The 21,550-nt window shown below is 30.5% G+C and overlaps 1 protein-coding gene across 1 annotated transcript in view; it reads right to left on the reverse strand.

Moving 5' to 3' along the window:
* Nucleotides 1-5,288: 5,288 nt before the first annotated feature.
* LOC145332496 (nephrin-like) overlaps nucleotides 5,289-21,550 on the reverse strand; it is a 195,992-nt gene continuing 179,730 nt past the window's right edge. Inside the window, exons 47-54 of the mRNA XM_080177499.1 lie at nucleotides 20,998-21,011; nucleotides 12,748-12,806; nucleotides 12,000-12,046; nucleotides 10,865-10,973; nucleotides 9,345-9,443; nucleotides 8,701-8,932; nucleotides 8,100-8,258; nucleotides 5,289-7,680 (exon numbers count right to left, since the gene is read on the reverse strand). Of these exons, the coding sequence (XP_080033625.1) occupies nucleotides 7,623-7,680; nucleotides 8,100-8,258; nucleotides 8,701-8,932; nucleotides 9,345-9,443; nucleotides 10,865-10,973; nucleotides 12,000-12,046; nucleotides 12,748-12,806; nucleotides 20,998-21,011 (777 nt within the window). The 3' untranslated portion in view covers nucleotides 5,289-7,622. The remainder of the gene's footprint in view (nucleotides 7,681-8,099; nucleotides 8,259-8,700; nucleotides 8,933-9,344; nucleotides 9,444-10,864; nucleotides 10,974-11,999; nucleotides 12,047-12,747; nucleotides 12,807-20,997; nucleotides 21,012-21,550) is intronic.

Below are 21,550 nucleotides of genomic sequence, written 5' to 3' on the forward strand. Positions count from 1 at the left end.
TCATTAAAATATTAAAATGAACAAGGTCTTTGTATTCAATACTTTGGTAAAGATTGCATCAATAGTGATGTTTATTTACCAAATAAACTACAGTGTTACCAAGTTACTCAATCCTCCTCTTGCTGATGTATCACAGATCATTCCTGTCACAAACTTAGATCCTCTGCCTATGATTACAATATGTCCTTTTAATCAGATCAATGAGAGTAAAGTCAAGGAAATTGGATATAGAAAGACAAGCTACTTCCTGAAGGGTGTTAAGGAAGTTGATGGAGAACAACAAATTTCTTGGGGTTCTGACTTAAACAAGACATTTGATGAGGTCCTTGAATCAGTTCTTTATGCTTCAGCTGGCAACTCCCTTACGCTGCATGTTAAACAATACAAGGATGGTTTTATCTTTGATGATAAGTATAATGATAACTTAATGAAGAAATTCTATATTGGAACATGGGGCTATTGCTGGCAACTTGAAGAATATGACATAACAAGCAGTCTGGAATTTTATTTCACACCTAACAAAGATTTTATAATCTATGTTACTGATAGAAATATGAAAACTTACTTCGGGGTTCAAACAAACTCTTTAGTGGGTCAAAGAATATTGACAAACTCTGCTAATAGAATGTGGTTTGAAATTGGGATTCACAAATCATCCCATTATGAGCCAAACAACCCTGACAGTTGTATTGATGACTACAGAAACAACATGTTTGAGAATTGTGTTGATGAAAAAGTGGAAAGTGGGTTACAATTAGATTTTGATTGTAATGTTCCCTGGTTATCTGCTAAAAACCATTGTACTCAAGTTGTCAAGACAAAGTATGAATTAGATACATACATGAGCAAACTTAATAGTTTTATTTACCATGAAGATATTCCTTTCACAAGCTTGTGTCCACAACCCTGCAACTCAACAATATTTACTGCAAGACTCAGAGAAACCTATCCAAAGGATCCTTTTCACATCAAGATAAGCTTTACCAAAGAAGTTTATTTCACTAAGAAACTGATGACGTACAATTTCTCTAGTTTTCTAGTTGACTTAGGTATGAACTGTAGAAAGTTTAATGTTAGCTGATTTCTATGAGTTTCTAACCCTGTGGTGCCTCTCTCATAATTGCCTTACCTAAACCAACCTGAAATGTCAATAAGAATACCTCTTTTGAAAGGGTTTATGTGGTCCATATGTAAAAATATTTGAAGTTCAATTGTAGGACAAAGTATTATTTCACAAACTTTGCTTTTTGTTGACAAATCACAAATTAATGTGTTAAAATTATTTCAAATTGATTTTTATACAACATGTTTCTAACACTTCGACAAGTTTTGAAATTAGAGCCTAATATATCTTCTTTTTATTTAAGGTAGTCAACTTGGATTCTGGTTTGGATTATCCATGCTTGGTGTTGCTGATCTTGGTCTAAATGTTCTTCAAACTATCAAAGCCATACAATGGAAAACTTTGAGAACCAAAGTTGCTAAATAAGAACCTAAGGATAGGGTCTAATGATGATATTATAATACATTTAAGAACATTGAAATCTACATATACATACCACTTTACATTACACACTAAAAACTAAATTTTATCTTTGCCCTTGTCACCAAAACCAATTGCTAAAGTATTAAACACAAAATTGTTTCACTAAGATTTCTATAGAAAACCTCATTTAATTAATTAAATCTGTATAAAAACAAAAATTTTTAAAGAATAAATTGAATTCTAAAGGTATTATAACTATTATGTAGAAAGTTTTCTATTAATTTATATTTATAAAAGTACACATAAAGTAAATGTTGAAATGTTTATAAAGCAAAATAAAATTATTCTTTTTGATGTTTTCAAATTTGCAAATAAATTATAATTCATTCAAAATTTTATGAATAAGTAAAATCTTTTTTTTTATGTAAAAATAGTATTTTCCTTCTACAAAGACTCAATTTAACAAGGTATATTCAAATTTTAAACTTAGTTGTGCACTTACTATATTGTTTACTACTGGCCTCTAGGGGCATTTGCAGAAGGCGAGAGGGAGGTTGAAAACTTAACTCAATCTCTAGTTCTGAAAAGAAAAGAAAAAAATTGGAGGATTTTTTTTCCAGAGGCGATTTGTCTTGAGGCAACCTCCCTAGACCTATGAGAAGCTTAAATGTAATGAAGAACAGGGCCAGTGAGATCTTATAATATAGACAAACAGAAAAGCATCCTGTTTCTTTTACATCAAAATAGATTGCTCAGACAGTAAGACAAACAACGTACTGTCTCTTTTATAAATATAAAAAGAGTTTATAGACAGTTTGACCTCAGCAAAACGTGTGTGTGTAATATTAAATATTCCATTCCTGAAATAAAAGTCTGTCGCTGAGGTTGTTTTGAAAGATTCATATAACCAATACATCGATATTTAAAAAATTTAAAAGAGACTCTATATAGGTCCTGGAGAGGTTTTCTTTAATTGTGGGGAGAATACATCCACCCTCCCAATCAAAATCAACCATGTCTTTTATTCAAAAATTAAATAATCCAATCATTTCAAATGTCCCTACTCCTCCTAGTCCTCCATAGTTGCGTAGCAGATAGATATATTATAGATTCTTAAAGATTTAGAGAACAAGGATGACAACATCCATAAAAGCGAAACGGTAGGACAAACGGACATTAACACTTGTATAGTATCTGAACTGAATAATCAGAATTTAAAAGTATAAGAGCCGAAGCAAAAGTGTAAGTAAATTTGTTGAAAAACTGCTTGAAGCAGGATAATGTTTATGGACATACTTACATTTTTGGACTTGATTATAGAGTTGCTTCGCTTATAATATTGTTCTTTGTTGTCCCAGGAATCAATATACCAAAAATCAGATCAAACGGATAATTAGAACACTTGAAAATTTGTTGTTAAAAAAGTAGAAAAATCAACATGTTTAAAATGGACGTACGGACATTCTGGTAATGATTATAGAGTTGCTACGCTTTCTAAATCGTACCCAACTACTTCAGGAATCATCATGCAAAGTTTAAAATCGATAGGACAATTCTAACATGCCTAAATTAACGAATAAAAGCTATCTATTTCGGACGTTCGGACGGACGTACGGACCGACCCTATTTATAGAAAAGCTTTGCTTTTAAAAAGAGATCTATGTATGACGTATACAATATGAATTTAATGTAAAGAAAAGGCATAAATCCTTTAACACAAGACTCAAAGACAGACTTTATTTATACACTTTTGTATTCAGTTTTATATTAAAAGAGAGAAGAAAAAGAAAGCTCTTAGAAAAACTTAAAAGGCTCTATTCAATAGTATATAAATTGCTTTATTTAAAGCAACGCTTTTATTCAATTGATGTAAGTTCGTCTCAATAATAATATGTTGCTGGTGAGTTGTAGTTTTAGTTTTGGAGCTACTTGGTAACTACGTTATGTTCTTGAGGTTGTCTGTAAAATGAAAATGTGTCATTCTTACTAGTAGCATAAATTTATTACGTTATTCTGTCCGACTAAGTTAGTGATGATAACTCTATTCCGGAGAGCGCTTACAATATCATTGGGGGGGGGGGGGGATCAAAGCATAATGATTTAAAATATTTGTTTACATAATTTTTTATCTTAATGAACTAAATTAACTCTATAATTTTTTTTTAATCATTAGCATGTTTATTTTATTGCGCTACTTATCAATTATCAGACATATTAACTATTCTTATTTATGTAAATTTTTAAAAGCGAAGCTTTTCTATAATTAGGGTCGGTCCGTCCGAGATAGTTAGCTTTTATTCGTTAATTTAGGCATGTTAGAATTGTCCTGTTGATTTCAAACTTTGCATGGTGATTCCTGTAGTAGTTAGGTACGATTTAGAAAGCGTAGCAACTCTATAATCGTTACCAGAATGTCCGTACGTTCATTTTAAACATGTTGATTTTTTACTTTTTTAGTAACAATTTTTTATGTGATAAAAACATTTGTTTAATCTGATTTTTTGATTACTGATTCCTATTACAATAAGGTACAATATTATGAGCAAAGCATCTCTATAATCAAGTATTAAAAATGTCAGTATGTCCTTAAACAGAATTCTGTATTTAGGAGGGTTTTGCAACAAATTTACGTATAATTTTGTCAAACCTTATATTTTCATATTTTGTCTATTCAGTTCTGACACTCAACAAAAGTTAATGTTCGTCTGTCATATCATTTCAGAGCTTCGCTTTTAAGGATGTTGTCATCCTTATTTTTAAATATTTTAGTAACACAAAGGGGGGTTACTGTGATTGCATCCGTCCATCTGACAAAATTAAGATTAGAAACACCAACCTTGAATTTAAAAATTCGCGCATCAATTTACAAATTCAGGAACACTTTGTTGACTCTTGAGTGAACGGTATCAAAAAAACTATTTTAATTAAGTATATTTATTCATAAAAATAAGAAAGGCACTTGAAATTGTTGATCTTCATATACAGAATATTAATAATAGTATAATATATATAATTAATTATTTACACTATTTACATTATACATTCATTCAGACATCACAAAAATGGCGCATTTAAGATGAAACTTTTTTTAAATACATTTCAAAATTCAACTTTATTATGAATATATACATCATTCGCCGAACACAGTAATAGTGTCTGACTGATTATGACGTAACAAAAAAAAATTAGCCAAAATTGAGAGGCCGTTATTGACCAATGGTAAAATTTATAGTGGCCTCTCATTGGCTATTTTTTTTTGTTACGTCATAATCAGTCAGACACTATTACTGTGTTCTCATTCGCCATATAGGCTTTTTAAGGAGTAATAGCCAAAAAATCTTTAAATCTGTTTTGCAGGATTTTTAGGAAACAAATTTTATTCAAATATTAGTGTTTTTAGATTAAAAGTTTACATAGTTTTTAGGCCATATGAAACAATCAAGGCTAGCTTTAAACTCTTTAAATAGCCCTTTAAGGTAGTGCTATTGATTCATATTCAATAACAAATGTAAAAAGTTTCATTTCAAACACACTGAGCCAATTTTACTTTAATACATAATAATATGCTTTTTAAAAAACATCTCTAGTCACAAGAATTTTTAATGGGAAAAAAAACAAAAAAAAAGTTAAAAACTCCTTATAGAATATTTTAAATGTTCTAAAGTTATGAAAATGCGTTTCTTGTTACCAAAGACAGACAAATGCTCTGTAAATTATCAATGATCAAAAAAAACAATATACTTTATATATCAATAACATACTTATATACAAGAAAACAATGTTTTAATAAATGATTGGACAATATTTTGTACATTTTATTTTCAAACAACAAATGCAAAATAGTTTTAACATGTTAAAACAAAAATATTATTTGAAATAGTTAATGTAAAGTAAAATACTTGAAAATCTGCTTTAAAACTGGCGTCTCTAAATTATTATAGTGAGCCAAAACCGATAGTTAGTTAGCCATCTGGAATATGTCAATATATACTAACACTGATAACTAACACGAAGGTTAATTTGCAAAACAACAAAAAATCGTCTAAATTTTTTTTCAAAAATCTTCCAAACTTTCTTTATTTTGTATACTCCTTATTGAGGCTATAAAAATTACACGAACCTGCGAGATACTGCGAAGAACCTTAACCATGCAGTGCTCGCCTAACCCGGAATTTACCTAACCTAATAATAGGAAATTAAAGATGCGTGTAAAGGTATTTTTTGGTCATTTATGGTTAAAGGGATGTTTTTAACAAACAAATACAGTTGTTTTCAAAAGAACTCGGAAATGATTTACCATATAAAAAGGTTGTTTTATAAGAACTACTGTTTTCATGTGTTAAAGAAGGCATAAATTATCTTACTAAGGAAATACCTATAATTAAACACAAGATCTTCTACATTTCAGCTAGTGTAAAGTATAGAAGCAAATATTTGGAAAAATTAAAGAGAATAATTCAACCAAAAGTGGACCAGTTACAAATTTGTGGAAAGGGGGGGGGGGATGGGTTGGTTCTTCTACTTATACTCTTCTTAGGTTAGGTTAATTTTATGGTGGGTTGGTAAAGCCATGCAGAAATTTCGTGGGTAGAAAGCTCCTCACAAGATTCTTCTTTAAAAGTAGATTTATAGCATTAAGAAAAGGTGTGTTACTTAATGAAGTTTTAAAAGAAATAAAATAAAATTTTTAATAATGATTATGATACTAAATAGAAAATAATCTTCTTAAATCAAATACTTGAATTTAATGATCAAAACTCTTAACAGGATTAAATTTTATAAACTTAATGATTTGATTTTCAATAGATTTCTTTTAATTAATTAACAATTTCAATAATGTTATAGTAAAATCTTAATTAATGTTTTAATGATAAAGAATTTTAATTCACAGGATATTATATTAATTAAATAATGAGTAGAATTACATAAATGATAGGTATATCTATTAATTAAATTAGGAAAAAGTCCATATAAACACTAGATATTTATGAAAATTAAGCTTTATTTGAGCATTTTTAAATACTTCATGTCAAAATTAAGTATCATTTGGTAAATTCTTAAAATTTTATTTTTTTTTCAGTCTGTTTAAAATCAAGCATAATTTTACTAAATAAAACAAAGCAATTTTAACCATTTTTCATGTAGCAATAAAATAATTAAAAACTAAATACAAATATAGAAATGCTAGGAGAGAGAAAATAATAGAATATGAAAGACTTGTTGGTTGAGGAGTATTTGATCAACATAAAATAAAAACATAAAATGAATGTAGTTAGGGACATCAAAATTCCTCAAAAAAAATATTAAAAATGCAACCTTAGCCCCAAATATCGAATTAATAAAGTTTTATTTCATTGAAAAATGGGGGATTTCATTTGTAATAGATTGAGTTAGGTTTACAAGATGCTAATGAAACTCAGAAGGTTTTTTTTATTGGAGTGTTTTCTTTCATTTAGAAAAAAGATAATTTTCCAAAAACATTAATTTTCCTATTTTGAATGCTAAAAAGTAAAAAAAAAAAAATTTTATTTTAAAAGGTCCCTAACTATATAAAAACAAAATATAAATGTAAACTATTGCGACTTTATGGCAAGCTCGTCCTTGGTATGTACAACTTTTTTCTTTCATATATATTCACACACAAAAGAGTCTTTAAAATCATAAGATTCTCTTCTTGATTTTTTAAAACAATGATAAAATTAAACTAATTGAGCATTTTGTTTATGATAAAAATAAATATATTAATAAACAACAGTTTTTTTTCACTGATAGTTTTGGCAAATATAAGCATGGAGAGATAAATTTCTTTAAAATAAAATACTTAATTTTTAGTTAAATTTGGCATCTTTTAAAACTTTCTTTGGCACTCTTTAGAGACTTTTACAATTGCATCTTAAAAATAATTTTGAGCGATTTTTTTACAGATAACTTCAACTTTTGGTAGATTTTTCACACACAAAAATTTTATTTCGGATTTTCTTTCATGCTCTCTTATCAAAGCTTTAACATATTTTTTATTTACAAATGTTTTCAGTTTGTTGTTAACCAAGATTAGACTTATTAAAACATGTTTTATAATTCCAAACATGTTTTTTTCCATCTCAAACATGTTTATATCTTCAACATGTTTTTATCTCTAAACATGTTGTCTGTATTTGTCCAATGTTCCAGCCCGAATAGAAATGTTCTCATTTCTGAAAAATTATAATTAATTTACTGAAAAGTATTCAGGTTTTTAAAATATAAAATAATTTTACTTTTATCTGTCTGTCTGTTTGTCTGTCTGTTTGTCTGTCTGTTTGTCTGTCTGTTTGTCTGTCTGTTTGTCTGTCTGTTTGTCTGTCTGTTTGTCTGTCTGTTTGTCTGTCTGTTTGTCTGTCTGTTTGTCTGTCTGTTTGTCTGTCTGTGTGTCTGTCTGTTTGTCTGTCTGTTTGTCTGTCTGTTTTTCTGCTTTTCTGTCTGCTTGTCTGTCTGTTTGTCTATCTGTTTGTCTGTTTGTCTTTCTGTCTGTTTTTCTGCTTGTCTGTCTGTTTGTCTGTCTGTTTGTCTATCTGTTTGTATGTTTGTCTTTCTGTCTGTCTGTTTGTCTGTCTAGATATTTTTATATAATAACCTAGGATTATTAGTGTAAGCATGTACATGATTGTTCATGCTGTTCATATTGTTCATGTTGTTCATGTTGGACTTGTTGAAGTTGAATTGATCCAGGTGCAGATGTTGCATGGAGTCGGGTGGGTCCAGGTTGGGATTCGAACCAAGCTCATTTATCCTCCTGGAAGTAAAATAAATCTTAACCAGAGCTGATTAGAAAATGACATTTTATGAAGGAATCAGTATTTTCTACCATGTGTTTTATTTTATCATTTATGCTTCTTATAACAAATCTAGCTTTAACTATATTATGATTGAGTAATTTTAATTAAATTTGGACAATATCATATGGTATTTAAACTATAATATTTATCTATTTTATAACAGTTATTTTGAAGCAAAAACTGTTCTAAAGATACATATTCCATTAATTTTAAGATATTCCAATATATAGTAGGGTTTTATATCTGAAGCTTAAGATTTCACTAATACTGAACCTATTAAGTTTTCAATTTCAGGAAAGGTCCCAGGATGGTTTTGGGCCGTTTTATTTTTAAGATTTAAGTACACATACGGACACATGTTGTTACAAAGTAGCAAGAATACTAAAAATCATTGAATACCTTGTAATTTCACTGGACAACTCGTTGGCAATAGGTCTATTCAGGTCAAAACTGTGAAGGTGTCCGTGGGTTGCTCCACCGTTGGGAATCAGCGAGGGGATGGGAGGCATGGGGGGCATCTTGCGCCCCAAGGTCGAGATGTCGATCGGGGGCGGGGGTGAGGGGATGGATGGGGGCGAGAGGCTTCCTGCGGTAGAGTGCTTACGGCGCTCCATATAGTCAGTGTAAAGACCTGAAAATATATAGGTATTAGGATTTGGACTTCTCAAGAAAAAGGTTATAAATCAAAGTCATTTATTTTCAGTTTCCGTTGCAATTACAGGCTAAGTTTATTTAAGATAAAAAAAAACTATTGTAAAAATGTCATTGTTTAATAGGTAATATAATTAACCGGAATTCTCCCTCAAATTTTAATGTACCTTCTGGAGGCTCTATATCTACGAGGCCTCAGCCCTGAGGGAATAAACAAGACCAAATGTAACACAACCTAACCTAGCCTATGGCAAATAAGTAGAAGAAAAAATACCAGCCCTCCCTCTCTTTGATAATCTTTTCCAAATTAGACGGATGCAGGGTTTTCTTTTCTCGACTAAGAACTTTTAGAGAAACCACAATCCAGATTCCAGAAAAAAAGGAATATTTACCTGACACACCCAATCTGGGAGGGTTGGGCATCTCATTTGCTGGGGAGGAGAGAGAACCCGCCCTGCTCCGTCGTCCTGCCCTCATAAACATCCGATCACCTAAATTAAAATGACAAATCAATTTTCCAATTTCAAGAGTAAAAGCAAAAATATAGATGTATATTCTAGACAACTACATCCTGCTAAAAGGAGTACCCTATAAGCTGGCATAACAATGACCCAATACAAAATCGGAAAAGGGGTCCTGTCTATCTGGTAAAACAATGGATAGACTATGTGGATATTAATAGTTATTTCTCGCATCGTATTATAAACGGTTTTCCGCGGATATAGAATGTACAATTATGAGATTAAAACTAGTTTCTTTTACCCCCGAGGTGCCGAGTTTCTCGTATTCATAGGAACCGGTTCTCATCCATACGAAAAAACTATGTCTAGCATCGTATTATATCCAGTTTTCTACGAATATAGAAATGTACAATCATAAGATTAAAACCAGTTTTCTATATCTGCGGAAAGCCGTTTATAATACGATGAAAGAAATAACTATTCTTGTATACCTTGATACATTTTTTCTCCAAGCCGGCTAATAGAACGAAATTCCTGATAATAAAGGAACGTATTGACCAATATCTAAGGTTGACTTCTCTATTTTTTACTTTCATCTTTATCAAACCCTTATTCAGTTTCTATAGTAAAGATAGTCTACTTTCGTGCCATATAAGATCAAATAAAAATGTAATGTATGTATTTTTAGTTTCAATCATTTTAAGAATAAATTTACACATTATACAAATCTGTAAAAACACATCTTTTAATTGAAACAAAGAGTTTAGTTTCTGTTTACAAAAAGAAATATTTTCTTTAGGTTAAAGAAATTATCCTGCCAGTCCTACTCTCCAGAGTGCCATAAAGTTCAACACCTTTATTTATTTTAACATTGTAATAGCAGAAAAACAAATGTAACCTCAGTTTCCTTGTATGTATACAATAATTTAATTAAATCCTTTTATTAAAGTAACCGGTTGTCTATCGTTCTGTTTGTAATTAATAATATATTTAATTGAATAACTGTTATGGTTAAGTTTCAATTCTTTTTAAAAACTAAAATTTAAAGTTTAGGGTCTGCCTCCTTACCTTTGTGGATGGCTTATGAATAGATTATGATATATAGATAGATAGAAAGATATCTAACTGTGTTATTATGATAGACAGATAGAAAGATAGCTAGATATCTACCATTGTTATTGTAATAGATAGATAGAAAGATAGCAAGATATCTACCTGTGTTATTATAATAGATAGATAAAAAGATAGCTAGATATCTACCTTTGTTATTATAATAGATAGATAGAAAGATAGCTAGATATCTACCTGTGTTATTATGATAGATAGATAGAAAGATAGCTAGATGTCTACCTTTGTTATTATGATGGTGTAAATGATGGTTGCTCATAAATAAATCGTGAATTGTGTTTACATAGATATATAGAACGATTGAAAAATAGCTAGATATATACCTGTGTTGTTATGATGGTGTAAATGATGGTTGCTGGATGGCTTATGAATGGATCCAGAATTATGAATGCCACCCCCAACGCTCCGACCAAGTTCGTCAAAAACATCATCCTGAAAATACATAGTTTTTGAATGATTTTTTAAACAAAGTTATAGGACTATTGTCAATTAAACTCAAAACTAGAATAGTCATTGAGGGATGTGACTTTGGGCTGCTTATTATACTAGTACCCAAAGTTGTAAGATAACGTTTTCTTATTCGTTGGTTTAACAACTTTGGGGACTTTAAGTAGATTTTGCTTAGTTGGTCCAAGAAGTTGAGTGTCCAAACGTATCAACCACTAATTGTAATCTACACGAGGGGTAATTTTGAGCATTTGCTCAGTGTGGATGTACATCAATTTATCGCCATGTGTCTTATCCCTTTAGACCCCTGTACAATGTAAATAAGAATCATAAAACAAGGATGACAACATCCATAAAAGCGAAGCACTGAAACGTTAGGACAAACAGACAATAACACTTGTATAGTGTCAGCGATGAATAATCAGAATATAAATGTATAAGGGTCAAAGCAAGTTGTAAGTAAATTTGTTGAAAAACTGCTTGATAAAGGATAATGTTTATGGACATACTTACATTTTTAGGACTTGATTATAGAGTTGCTTCGCCTATAACATTATACTTTGTTGTCCCAGGAATCAGTAAACCAAAAATCAGATCAATCGGATGATTAGATCATATAAAAATTTGTTGTTAAAATTTTTTTTTTTTAAATGTTTAAAATGGACGTACGGACATTTTGGTAAAGATTATAGAGTTGCTACGCTTTCTAAATCGTACCTAACTACTAAAGGAATCACCATGCAAAGTTTGAAATCAATAGGACAATTCTAACATGCCTAAATTAACGGAAAAAACTATCCGTTACGGACGTACGGACGGACCGACCCTAATTATAGAAAAGCTTCGCTTTTAAAAAAGTAAACAAATGTAATATTGATTTGTTTTGAGTAAAGTTTTTTAATAAATGCAAATATAACAAGGATGATAACATCCATAAATCAGACAGACACGCGAAGTATATAAAAAGTTTTGTCTATGAAAAATGTAGATTTTTTTTATAAAATTAGTTACCTCCAAAGTTGTATCAAGGTTGGATGAGATATGTCTTCCTAGGGTACCTAAACAAATATAAACATACATTAAATAAAATAATTATATATTTTATCATGTTTACTAACTTTATTCTTCAATTTCTTTAAAGAGTGGTTTTATTATGAAAATGAAATTCAACCGAATCAAAAGGAAAGTAAAAATAACCCAAAACCATCCCAAGACTTACATTTAATAATCAAAAAGCCTAAAACCATCCCAGGACCAATATGAGGCTTTCCTAAAATGGAGAACTCGATCACCTCAGTAGTTTTCGAAATCTTAAGCTATAGAAAAATAAAACCTTACTTCGTTACATAATAGGATAAAAACAACATGTCTATAGATTGCAGTGCAATATAGTAAAATGACAACATCCATAAGCAGCGAAGCACAACCAAATCATCGTTGGAAAACCGATAAAGTGAATTATAGAGCGAGCAGGTGTTCAGAGGTCATACGAAGAGAGGAAAAAGGAAAAGAGAGAGAACGCGATAATTTTTTTAAAAAACACGAAACCTTTATACAATAGTAGAATGATTGATAAGACCAGCGGACAAAATAAATCATGTACTAAATGCTAATTGGTACAGAGGATCGCCGCAACGCTGTCTATCTCAAAAGGCACTGATAAAATCACATGTGTAATTATAGAGTAGCTTTAATACTAACAAAAATCCTCAAAAATTTAGCCACTATCTCTAACAATAGCTATAATAATATGACTTACCGTGAACACTACAAGATGTGTATGAGGTATGAACATCACTCTCTCCTGGTACACTTATACTTCGATAGAAATTAGAACTTTAGAAAAATTTATTTTAGATGCAGAAAGATTTCTGACTTGCTTCCTGATTTGTTATAGCTAATAATCCTTAATAAATTTGATTCTTTTATCAAGCAAAAATTTTGAAAGAATTTTTTTTGACTATGATAATAATGGCCAAGATTGACTTTATTATTTACCTATCATTGCTTCAATTTGGTACATTTATACTTTTTATAATATTATTCATGAAAATCGTCACAAGAAAGTTTCAGAACCTAAGTATGCAAATAAAACATAAAATGCAAGATGTCATATAAAATTATTGAGGCTCATTTATATCATAAATATTTTCAACAAAGTTTGGCTATTCTTTCATAAGATTTTAGAAGTGCTCCATTTTTTTGTTAAATATTTTTAAAAAGATGGTTTTAGCCTATTTTTCATAGGGTATTAAACAGGTCTGCCACTTATTGGAGCAAGGCCTTCAGTGCAGTGTTAGGTTGTACAGCCACTTGTATCTTGTTAACTATTTTAAGGGATAAGACAATAACCGACATACTGATGTACATCTCTAATGCTGATACACAAAATTACCCCATCTGAAGATTACAATTAGTGGTTAAAAAGTATGGACACTCAACTTATAAACCAACCAATCATAATTCATTAAAAGTCTCTAAAGTTGTTAAGTCAACGAATAAGAAAGCATTACGATAATACTTTGGAGACTAGTAATAAACATCCCATTGTCCCCTTCCTTCCTGAATTACAATACTGTACTTAAATCATTTTCTGACCTGCGTTCATCAATTTTTATATTGTTAATCCATTATCCTATCCATGGAAACACATTTCTCTACTGTGAATTTCATTGCATTTTCTTTGGGAATGGTTCTTTTTATATTTTTATGATAGATAACAAACATTGTAGCAAAAAAGTTCAATGATATCAAATATGAATGAATATTGTGCCTTTAACTTTTTCAACATTAAAATGTAATTTTTTATGAATAATGTTTTGTTCATAATTATGCATAGTATCCAAAAGTATTTTCATTATTTTTTACTATTTCATATATTAAGTTAAAGCAGTTTTGTGAAAACATATTTTTTTTTATGTTTAGTGGTTCCATTTTTTATTTGCAATTTGTTTCAATACACATACACATAGTGGCAGGGAAAGATATAAAACAAAGAAAATACAGGATGTTTAATCAAAATGATTATGAATAAAGTTAAACTTTTAAGCACTAGAAGGAAATAAGAAACTTTGATTATCAAGCTATTAAAATGATCAAAATACACCACTTTTTAAAAGCGAAGCTTTTCTATAATTAGGGTCGGTCCGTCCGTCCGTCCGTACGTACGTCCGTCCGAGATAGATAGCTTTTATTCGTTAATTTAGGCATGTTAGAATTGTCCTATCGATTTCAAACTTTGCATGATGATTCCTGTAGTAGTTGGGTACGATTTAGAAAGCGTAGCAACTCTATAATCATTACCAGAATGTCCGTACGTCCATTTTAAACATGTTGATTTTTTCACTTTTTTAACAATAAATTTTTATGTGATCAAATCATCCGATTGATCTGATTTTTGGTATATTGATTCCTGGGAGAACAAAGTATAATGTTATAAGCAAAGCAACTCTATAATCAAGTCCTAAAATTGTAGGTATGTCCATAAACATTATCCTGTATAAAGCAGTTTTTCAACAAATTAACTTAGAATTTTGCTTCGACTCTTATTTATTAATAATCTGATTATTTAGTTCTGACACTATATAAGTGTTAATGTCCGTTTGTCCTACCGTTTCAGTGCTTCGCTTTTATGGATGTTGTCATCCTTGTTTATTTGCAATTTGTTTCAATACATATACACATAGTGGCAGGGAAAGGTATAAAACAAAGAAAATACAGGATGTTTAATCAAAATGATTATGAATAAAATAAAACTTTTTAGCACTAGGAGGAGATAAAAAAACTTAGATTATCAAGCTACAAAAATGATCAAAATACACCTCTTGTCTGATTTTGTCTGATTCAAAAATGATCTTGTAAAAAGTTAGCGTTGCATTTAGAGCATTTTTTGTTGTTTCATAATATTACTTTACCATTTTCTTCGAGTGCGTAAAAGTTTCAATTTTTATATAATCATTTTGTGCTTATTATGGATATACTTAGCATTGCATACTTATGTAGCGTTGTCCTAGCAATAAATATTTAGAACATACCAAAAAATTGGATGTGTTGTCTAGACCAATAGCATTGTCGCTAGTTTTTAAGATTAACATTTAGATTTAATATCAAGATAGCGGAAAAATTAGTGGCAAATTTTTTTATTTTTGTAAGTTATATCACTGTCCTTTAAAACACAACAGAGCTGGTGAACATTATTTGCTATGCATTTCTTTTTGTGCCTCTATTAGAGATAACCTAGAGACATATACTCTCTAAATATGGGATAACAGTAGAGGTACATTCTAGACATGCCATTGCACAGTGGGCCAGAATTGGCCAAAACGGTTCAAAATTCAATAACTCAAAAACTATTGGTTTCAGAGAAAAAATTGTAAAACATGAAATGTCTCTCTATGCAAAAACTAAAAGTTTGCTAATTTGTGTATACTCAGTTTTGGAGGAATTTTCGCGGATTTTTTTTTCAATTACTACTAAACTTCATTTTACAGTTTCAACATCAAAAGAACAATTTCATATTTTTAAATTTTAAGCAACTTTGCTTTTATGTACAATTAACCTCTGACCACTCCTTCATGTGGTTTTGGTGTATTTTTCGCGGATTTTTATAACAAATACCACCAAACTTCATTTTACAGTTTCAACACCAAAAGAACAATTTCATATTTTTAAATTTTAAGCAACTTTGCTTTTATGTACAATTAACCTCTGACCACTCCTTCATGTAGTTTTGGTGTATTTTTCGCGGATTTTTAAAAAAAATTACTACCAAACTTCATTTTACAGTTTCAACACTAAAAGAACAATTTCACATTTTTAAATTTTAAGCAACTTTACTCTTATGTACAATTCACCTTTAACCACTCCTTCATGTGTTTTTGGTGTATTTTTCGCGGGTTTTTTTAACCTACAGAACTTCATTTCACAATTATTGGTTGAAAAGTTTGAACACTCAACTCAATGAAACAACTAATCAAAATTAACTAAAGCCCCCTAAAGTTGAAAAGCCAACGAATTAGAAAACATTTTTATAAAACTTTGGGGACTTTTGTATTAAACACATTGTCCCCTCTCTCTCTGGAAAAAGCAGTATAGTAGTTTGGGAGGGAGGGGGCATTGGGCTGTTAATTACTTTAGTCCCCAAATAAATTTTTCTTATTCATTGACTTGACAACTTTGGGAACTTATTATTAAATTTTGATTGTTTGGTTCTGAAAGTTGAGTGTCCAAACATTTTAACCAATAATTGTAATCTACAGAAGGGGTAATTTTGTGTATCATCATTGGGGATGTACATCAAATTATTGGCCATTGTCTTATCCCTTTTGAATTCTGAATAGTAGTATAGCTATGCATAAGCAACAATTGTTAAAGGCTAAGCTTTTCTATAATTCCGGTCGTTCTATCCATTTGTCCGTTCAAAACGTATAGCTCCTTTTAATAATTGAGACAAGTTATAATTGTCCAATCGATTTCAAACTTTTCATAATAATTCCAACAGTAGGGTACTATCTAAGAATCTTAGTATTCAATGCGTTGTTACTTTATAAAGATGCATGGTTTTCATTCTTGTTCAAGGGCGTGCAAACATTTTTAACTGGGGAGGGGGGAAATACCCAGTTTGAAAAAACTAGACTGAGTAACATTAATAACAAGGATGACAAAATCCATAATAATCAATATAAATATCTCCACAACTTATATTATTAATTTATTTTATCCAGGGATCACAGGGGATAAGACAATGGACGGTATATTAATAATGATAAATACACAAATACCAAAAGTTTTAAAATTATAAGAAGAGAGAGAGAGAGAGAGAGAGAGAGAGAGAGAGAGAGAGAGAGAGAGAGAGAGAGAGAGAGAGAGAAAGAGAGGGAGAAAGAAAGAGAGAGTGAGAAAGAGAGGGAGAAAGAAAGAGAGAGAGAGAGAGAGAGAGAGAGAGAGAGAGAGAGAGAGAGAGAGAGAGAGAGAGAGAGAAAGAAAGAAAGAAAGAGAGATTGGGAGAGAGAGAAAGAGAGGGAGAAAGAAAGAGAGAGAGAAAGAGAGAGAAAGAAAGAGAGAAAGAAAGATAGAAAGAGAGAGAGAAAGAGAGAGAGAGAGAGAGAGAGAAAGAGAGAAAGAAAGAGAGATTGGGAGAGAGAGAAAGAGAGGGAGAAAGAAAGAGAGAGAGAAAGAGAGAGAAAGAAAGAGAGAAAGAAAGATAGAAAGAGAGAGAGAAAGAGAGAGAGAAAGAGAGAGAGAAAGAGAGAGAGAAAGAACGAGAAAGAGAGAGAAAGAGAGAGAGAGAGAGTGAGAGAGAAAGAAAGAGAAATGAAGAGAAATGAAGAGAAAGAAAGAGAAAGAAAGAGAAAGAAAGAGAAAGAAAGAGAGAGAAAGAGAGAGAAAGAGAGAGAAAGAGAGAGAGAGAGAAAGAGAGAGAGAGAAAGAGAGAGAAAGAGAGAGAGAGTGAGAGAGAGAGAGAAAGAGAGAGAGAGAGAAGGAGAGAGAGAGAGAGAGAGAGAGGCAGAGAGAGAGAGAGAGAGAGAAGGAGAGAGAGAGAAAAAAAATGAGAGTATACAAAATTGTCACATTTACACATATATTAGTTTTATTTGAAGAAAAAAAAAAATTATTAACGTACATATAAAATTGTAGTTTTCAAAATTCAACCAGCAAATTTTATAACTTTCTAGAATGCACGGCTGCAAACGGCTGCAGCTAAAATCTTTTCTCCTGGCCTATGAATGAGCTAAATTTTATGAGAGTTAAGATCCTAGACGGGGCAAGTCTGGGCAAAATTTGCTACAAGCTTTGAAAGTTAACCTATGCTTAAAAATAAGCAAAATTTTAGGAATATTTTTTATATAATTGATTGTTTAAATACCATTTTATTCATTTATTTCTAGTTTTACTTTTATTATCTGATTACAATTGTTGTATCGTTTACCTGCAGCTTGATTTTTCGAAAATCGGCCATCATTAGCCTGAGAAATCTTGAATTGAAGAAGGGTTGGTAGTGGTCAAAAATAACCTTAAAAGAATGCGACCCTACTCTACTTTGTTAGGCACTGGACGCACTCAGAAATACACCTGGACCTTGAAAATATCATTTTTAAAAGCCCTAATGTATGTAATTTAGTCATATAAAGAAAAAAATATAAATACCAAGAAACCAAATACTCCCCCAATTTTTGTATTTTGACACTTGCTGGCCCACTGTGCATTGGTTGAAATTATGTTTAGAAATTGGTAGGAAATGGCATAATCTTTCATTTCGTTCGCATAATGAGTTAATTATCTAAAATGCAAAAATAATCAAAGATGATTGTCGTAGCGAAACAAAGTAACTAAAAAACGTCAATGTGACGTCATAAAAAAAAGGGAGATGAGAGGAGAAGTGGTTAATAAAACCCTAAAAAAAGAAATGGATAATCCCTTATTTTTATAACATCACATGGCTAATTTTTTAGTAACTTTGTCTGCTAAAGAATCCCTTTTTAAGTTTGACGAATTTCGGGGTTAATTGGAGCATCTAGATATGCTATGTCTATTGTGCCCACACTTTATTTGCATTATTTATATCAGGCTAATATTTTATTAAATCTTTGGACATTTGTCTTCAAAAATCAAAAAGCATTCTTTGATGCAATATGCTTGTCTTAATATTTTACATCAAATAATTAATTTTTCTATTAAAATGTATTTATTTTGTTATTGCTGTACTACTTATCTACACAATTGTCCTTGTATTAAAGTGAACAGGAAAAGAAATTGTTATATAACTATAGTATAAGAAGAACCTATAATTTGTTTTTATTGTGCATTTACTGCCCAGCTTATTACTTCCCTTTAATCCACAAGTAAAACATACATAACCCCCCTCTCCCTAATTTTTACAAGCGAAAAGTAACTGATAGCTCTTTTCGTCAATTTAGACATGTCAGAAATGTCCAATCGATTTCAAACTTTGCACGATGATTCCTATAACAGTTAGGTACGATTTAGTACATTACGTAAAAGACATCAAAATAACACTGACGCCACATAAAAAATTTAAAATGTTATATGGACGCAATGGTTGGATTACACCACCGACAATTAAAGGAATATTTTTTTCTTATCTTATCCATCTTCTTTTATATTTATCAATGATATTCTTTACAAGTATAGAAAGTGTTCTTTATTTCAGAAAAAAAATTTCTGTCAATATTTCAGAAAAACATTATTTATTAGAGGACATAAATAAAAGCAAGTGAAAATGAAAATGATTTACATAATAAATAAGATAAATAACACGATATTTAATTCTTAAAGTTTTGAGGAAAAAGAGAAGACGGACAAAAATGCTTTAGTTAAACTGTAGCTTCGCTAATAAAATTTTAAAACGATGAAATTTGATTCAATAATGGCCATTGAGAAAAAGTAAAAATATTTTCTTTAAAGTCCTATACTTGGATTCTTGAAGCATTTTTTTTCCAGTACATATTATGTTGAAGATTGTCAAACAATTATACTACAAAACTATAGAAAGGATAGACAAAAATTTAGTTACAGAATCGATAATTTTCTAGGATTTGGTATTGAACTGGAAAACAAAGTATGCAATCAACAAATGCACCAAAAACATATTATACAGGTTGATTAATTAGTTGAATAGAATAGATTGGTTAGATATTTTAAATGAAAAAGAAAACTTATGTTCCAAAGAATTAACTAAATATTGTAAAGAAAAAAAAATATGAGTCATATTTAAAAGTATATTTTTTTCTCTAATTTTTTGGTTAATCGTATAAATACCATGTTTAGATGTTTAGTCATTCGTATAAAAACTTTCCCCCCCAATAACAAATATTCTTTTTATCATTTTTTTCTTGGGGTAAAACTTGTACAAATATGAGACTTTATAGATAAATATATTGCTAAAAAGAAAATTGCATCCAAATGTAGCGAAGCTACAAAAGGAAAAAAATGTACGCAGTCATTAAAATGATTCAATAAATTTTATATTAAAGAACTTGGTTTCCGTTTTTTTCCAGCAAACCTGGCAGGGTCATCCAGGTAAAGAGCGAAAATATTTTTTGACTTAAACAAAGAATTTTATCTTACAAAAATGCTAAAATATCCTCTAATAGTACATCCCTAAATGAAATACATGTGTTCAAGTCTATTTCAGGTTCCAGGTATGATCCTGCAGGTCCTGATCCTCCAGGTCTCCAGAAATCTTTAAAAGGTTCCTGTAACCGCAATTTTCATAAAGATTCGCCGCCCTTTTCCCGCCGACTGCGGCGGCTGGCAGCTGCCAAGTACAGCTGCAGCCGCTGAAGTTTTTATTTTTATATATCTAACATAAAATTTACATAAAGATAAACATTTTCTGCAAAAAAAATTGTTCTTCTAGCTTCAAAAATAAGAAAATTCTAGTCGTTTGAAATTGTTAAGTAAAAAAGGACCTAAAAACAAGGGTTGTTATATAAATGGTGAAGGAAGCGAAAATTGACTTTGACTTACTTAAGGTCGGAAATTCATTATCTAACAGGGGACTTGCACAAAATATTTAGCCCTCTAGCTCTAATAGGAACTGAGATAATTGGGGTGGGAGGTGGGCGTTGACCCCCCCCCCCCCGACCGATTAAGATGCGGCAAAGGGCCCAACTGTTAAGGGTTAAGAAAAGCTTAGCTATCAAAACCTGGTCAATAATTTAAAAACAATAAATTTCTATAAGAAATGCAAAATAAATTGTTGTAATTTGCAGATTTAAAATTAGTTGTTAATGTTTTATTGTTTAACTTTGCATACTTAACCTACTATTATGCATGCATTTGCATTAAAATACAGGGTGTGCAAAAAAACATTGCATTGCAAAAGTTGGTACAACATTTTGTGTCAGTCCCGCATTTTATTTTCATTTTAGTTACCATATAAATTTACTAGCAGCTGCGCCCCTAGTATCTAGGTGCTCTGTATTCAAAGGGTTAAGAAAGAGTAAGAAAATAGTCCAAAAGCATTCCTAATATTTATTAGCATGACCTGCATGATGCTTTCTTAAAAATGATAACTCAATCAGATCAGTAGTTATTGAAATCTTAAGCTTCAGACAAAAAAAAACTTACTACTTTATGATGGGATATAAAACTTAACAATTAATAGTCAATAATTAATTGATTTGGGATGTAAATATTAACAAATTGGCGAAATAGTTAATTTAAACAGCGCAGCAACTCTACATACAACTCTATCCCTTGTCCTTTTAACTGATGTCAATTTGTTTGTTTCAACAAAAGAAAGTTTTATTACATGTAATATAGATCCTATTTTAATGCAAAGAAACTTCAACTATTTGACTCATAAAATTTCATCAAAATTCAAAACCCTATAAACCCTTTAATTCATTCTAAATTTCATCAAAATTCAAAACCCTATAAACCCTTTAATTCATTCCAAGTTTTAAACACCCTAGAATATATAGAGTATATGCATGTGTGTAAGATATACTTGATATAACTTGAGAATAGTACATCTAGTGTGTATTGTAAAGAGGGGATACAGGGATAGGATAAATCTGCCTCTGGAAGCTTAGAAA

This window comes from Acartia tonsa, chromosome 11 (genome assembly GCF_053477335.1).
Source record: "Acartia tonsa isolate MP-2025a chromosome 11, ASM5347733v1, whole genome shotgun sequence".
Taxonomy (NCBI): domain Eukaryota; kingdom Metazoa; phylum Arthropoda; class Copepoda; order Calanoida; family Acartiidae; genus Acartia; species Acartia tonsa.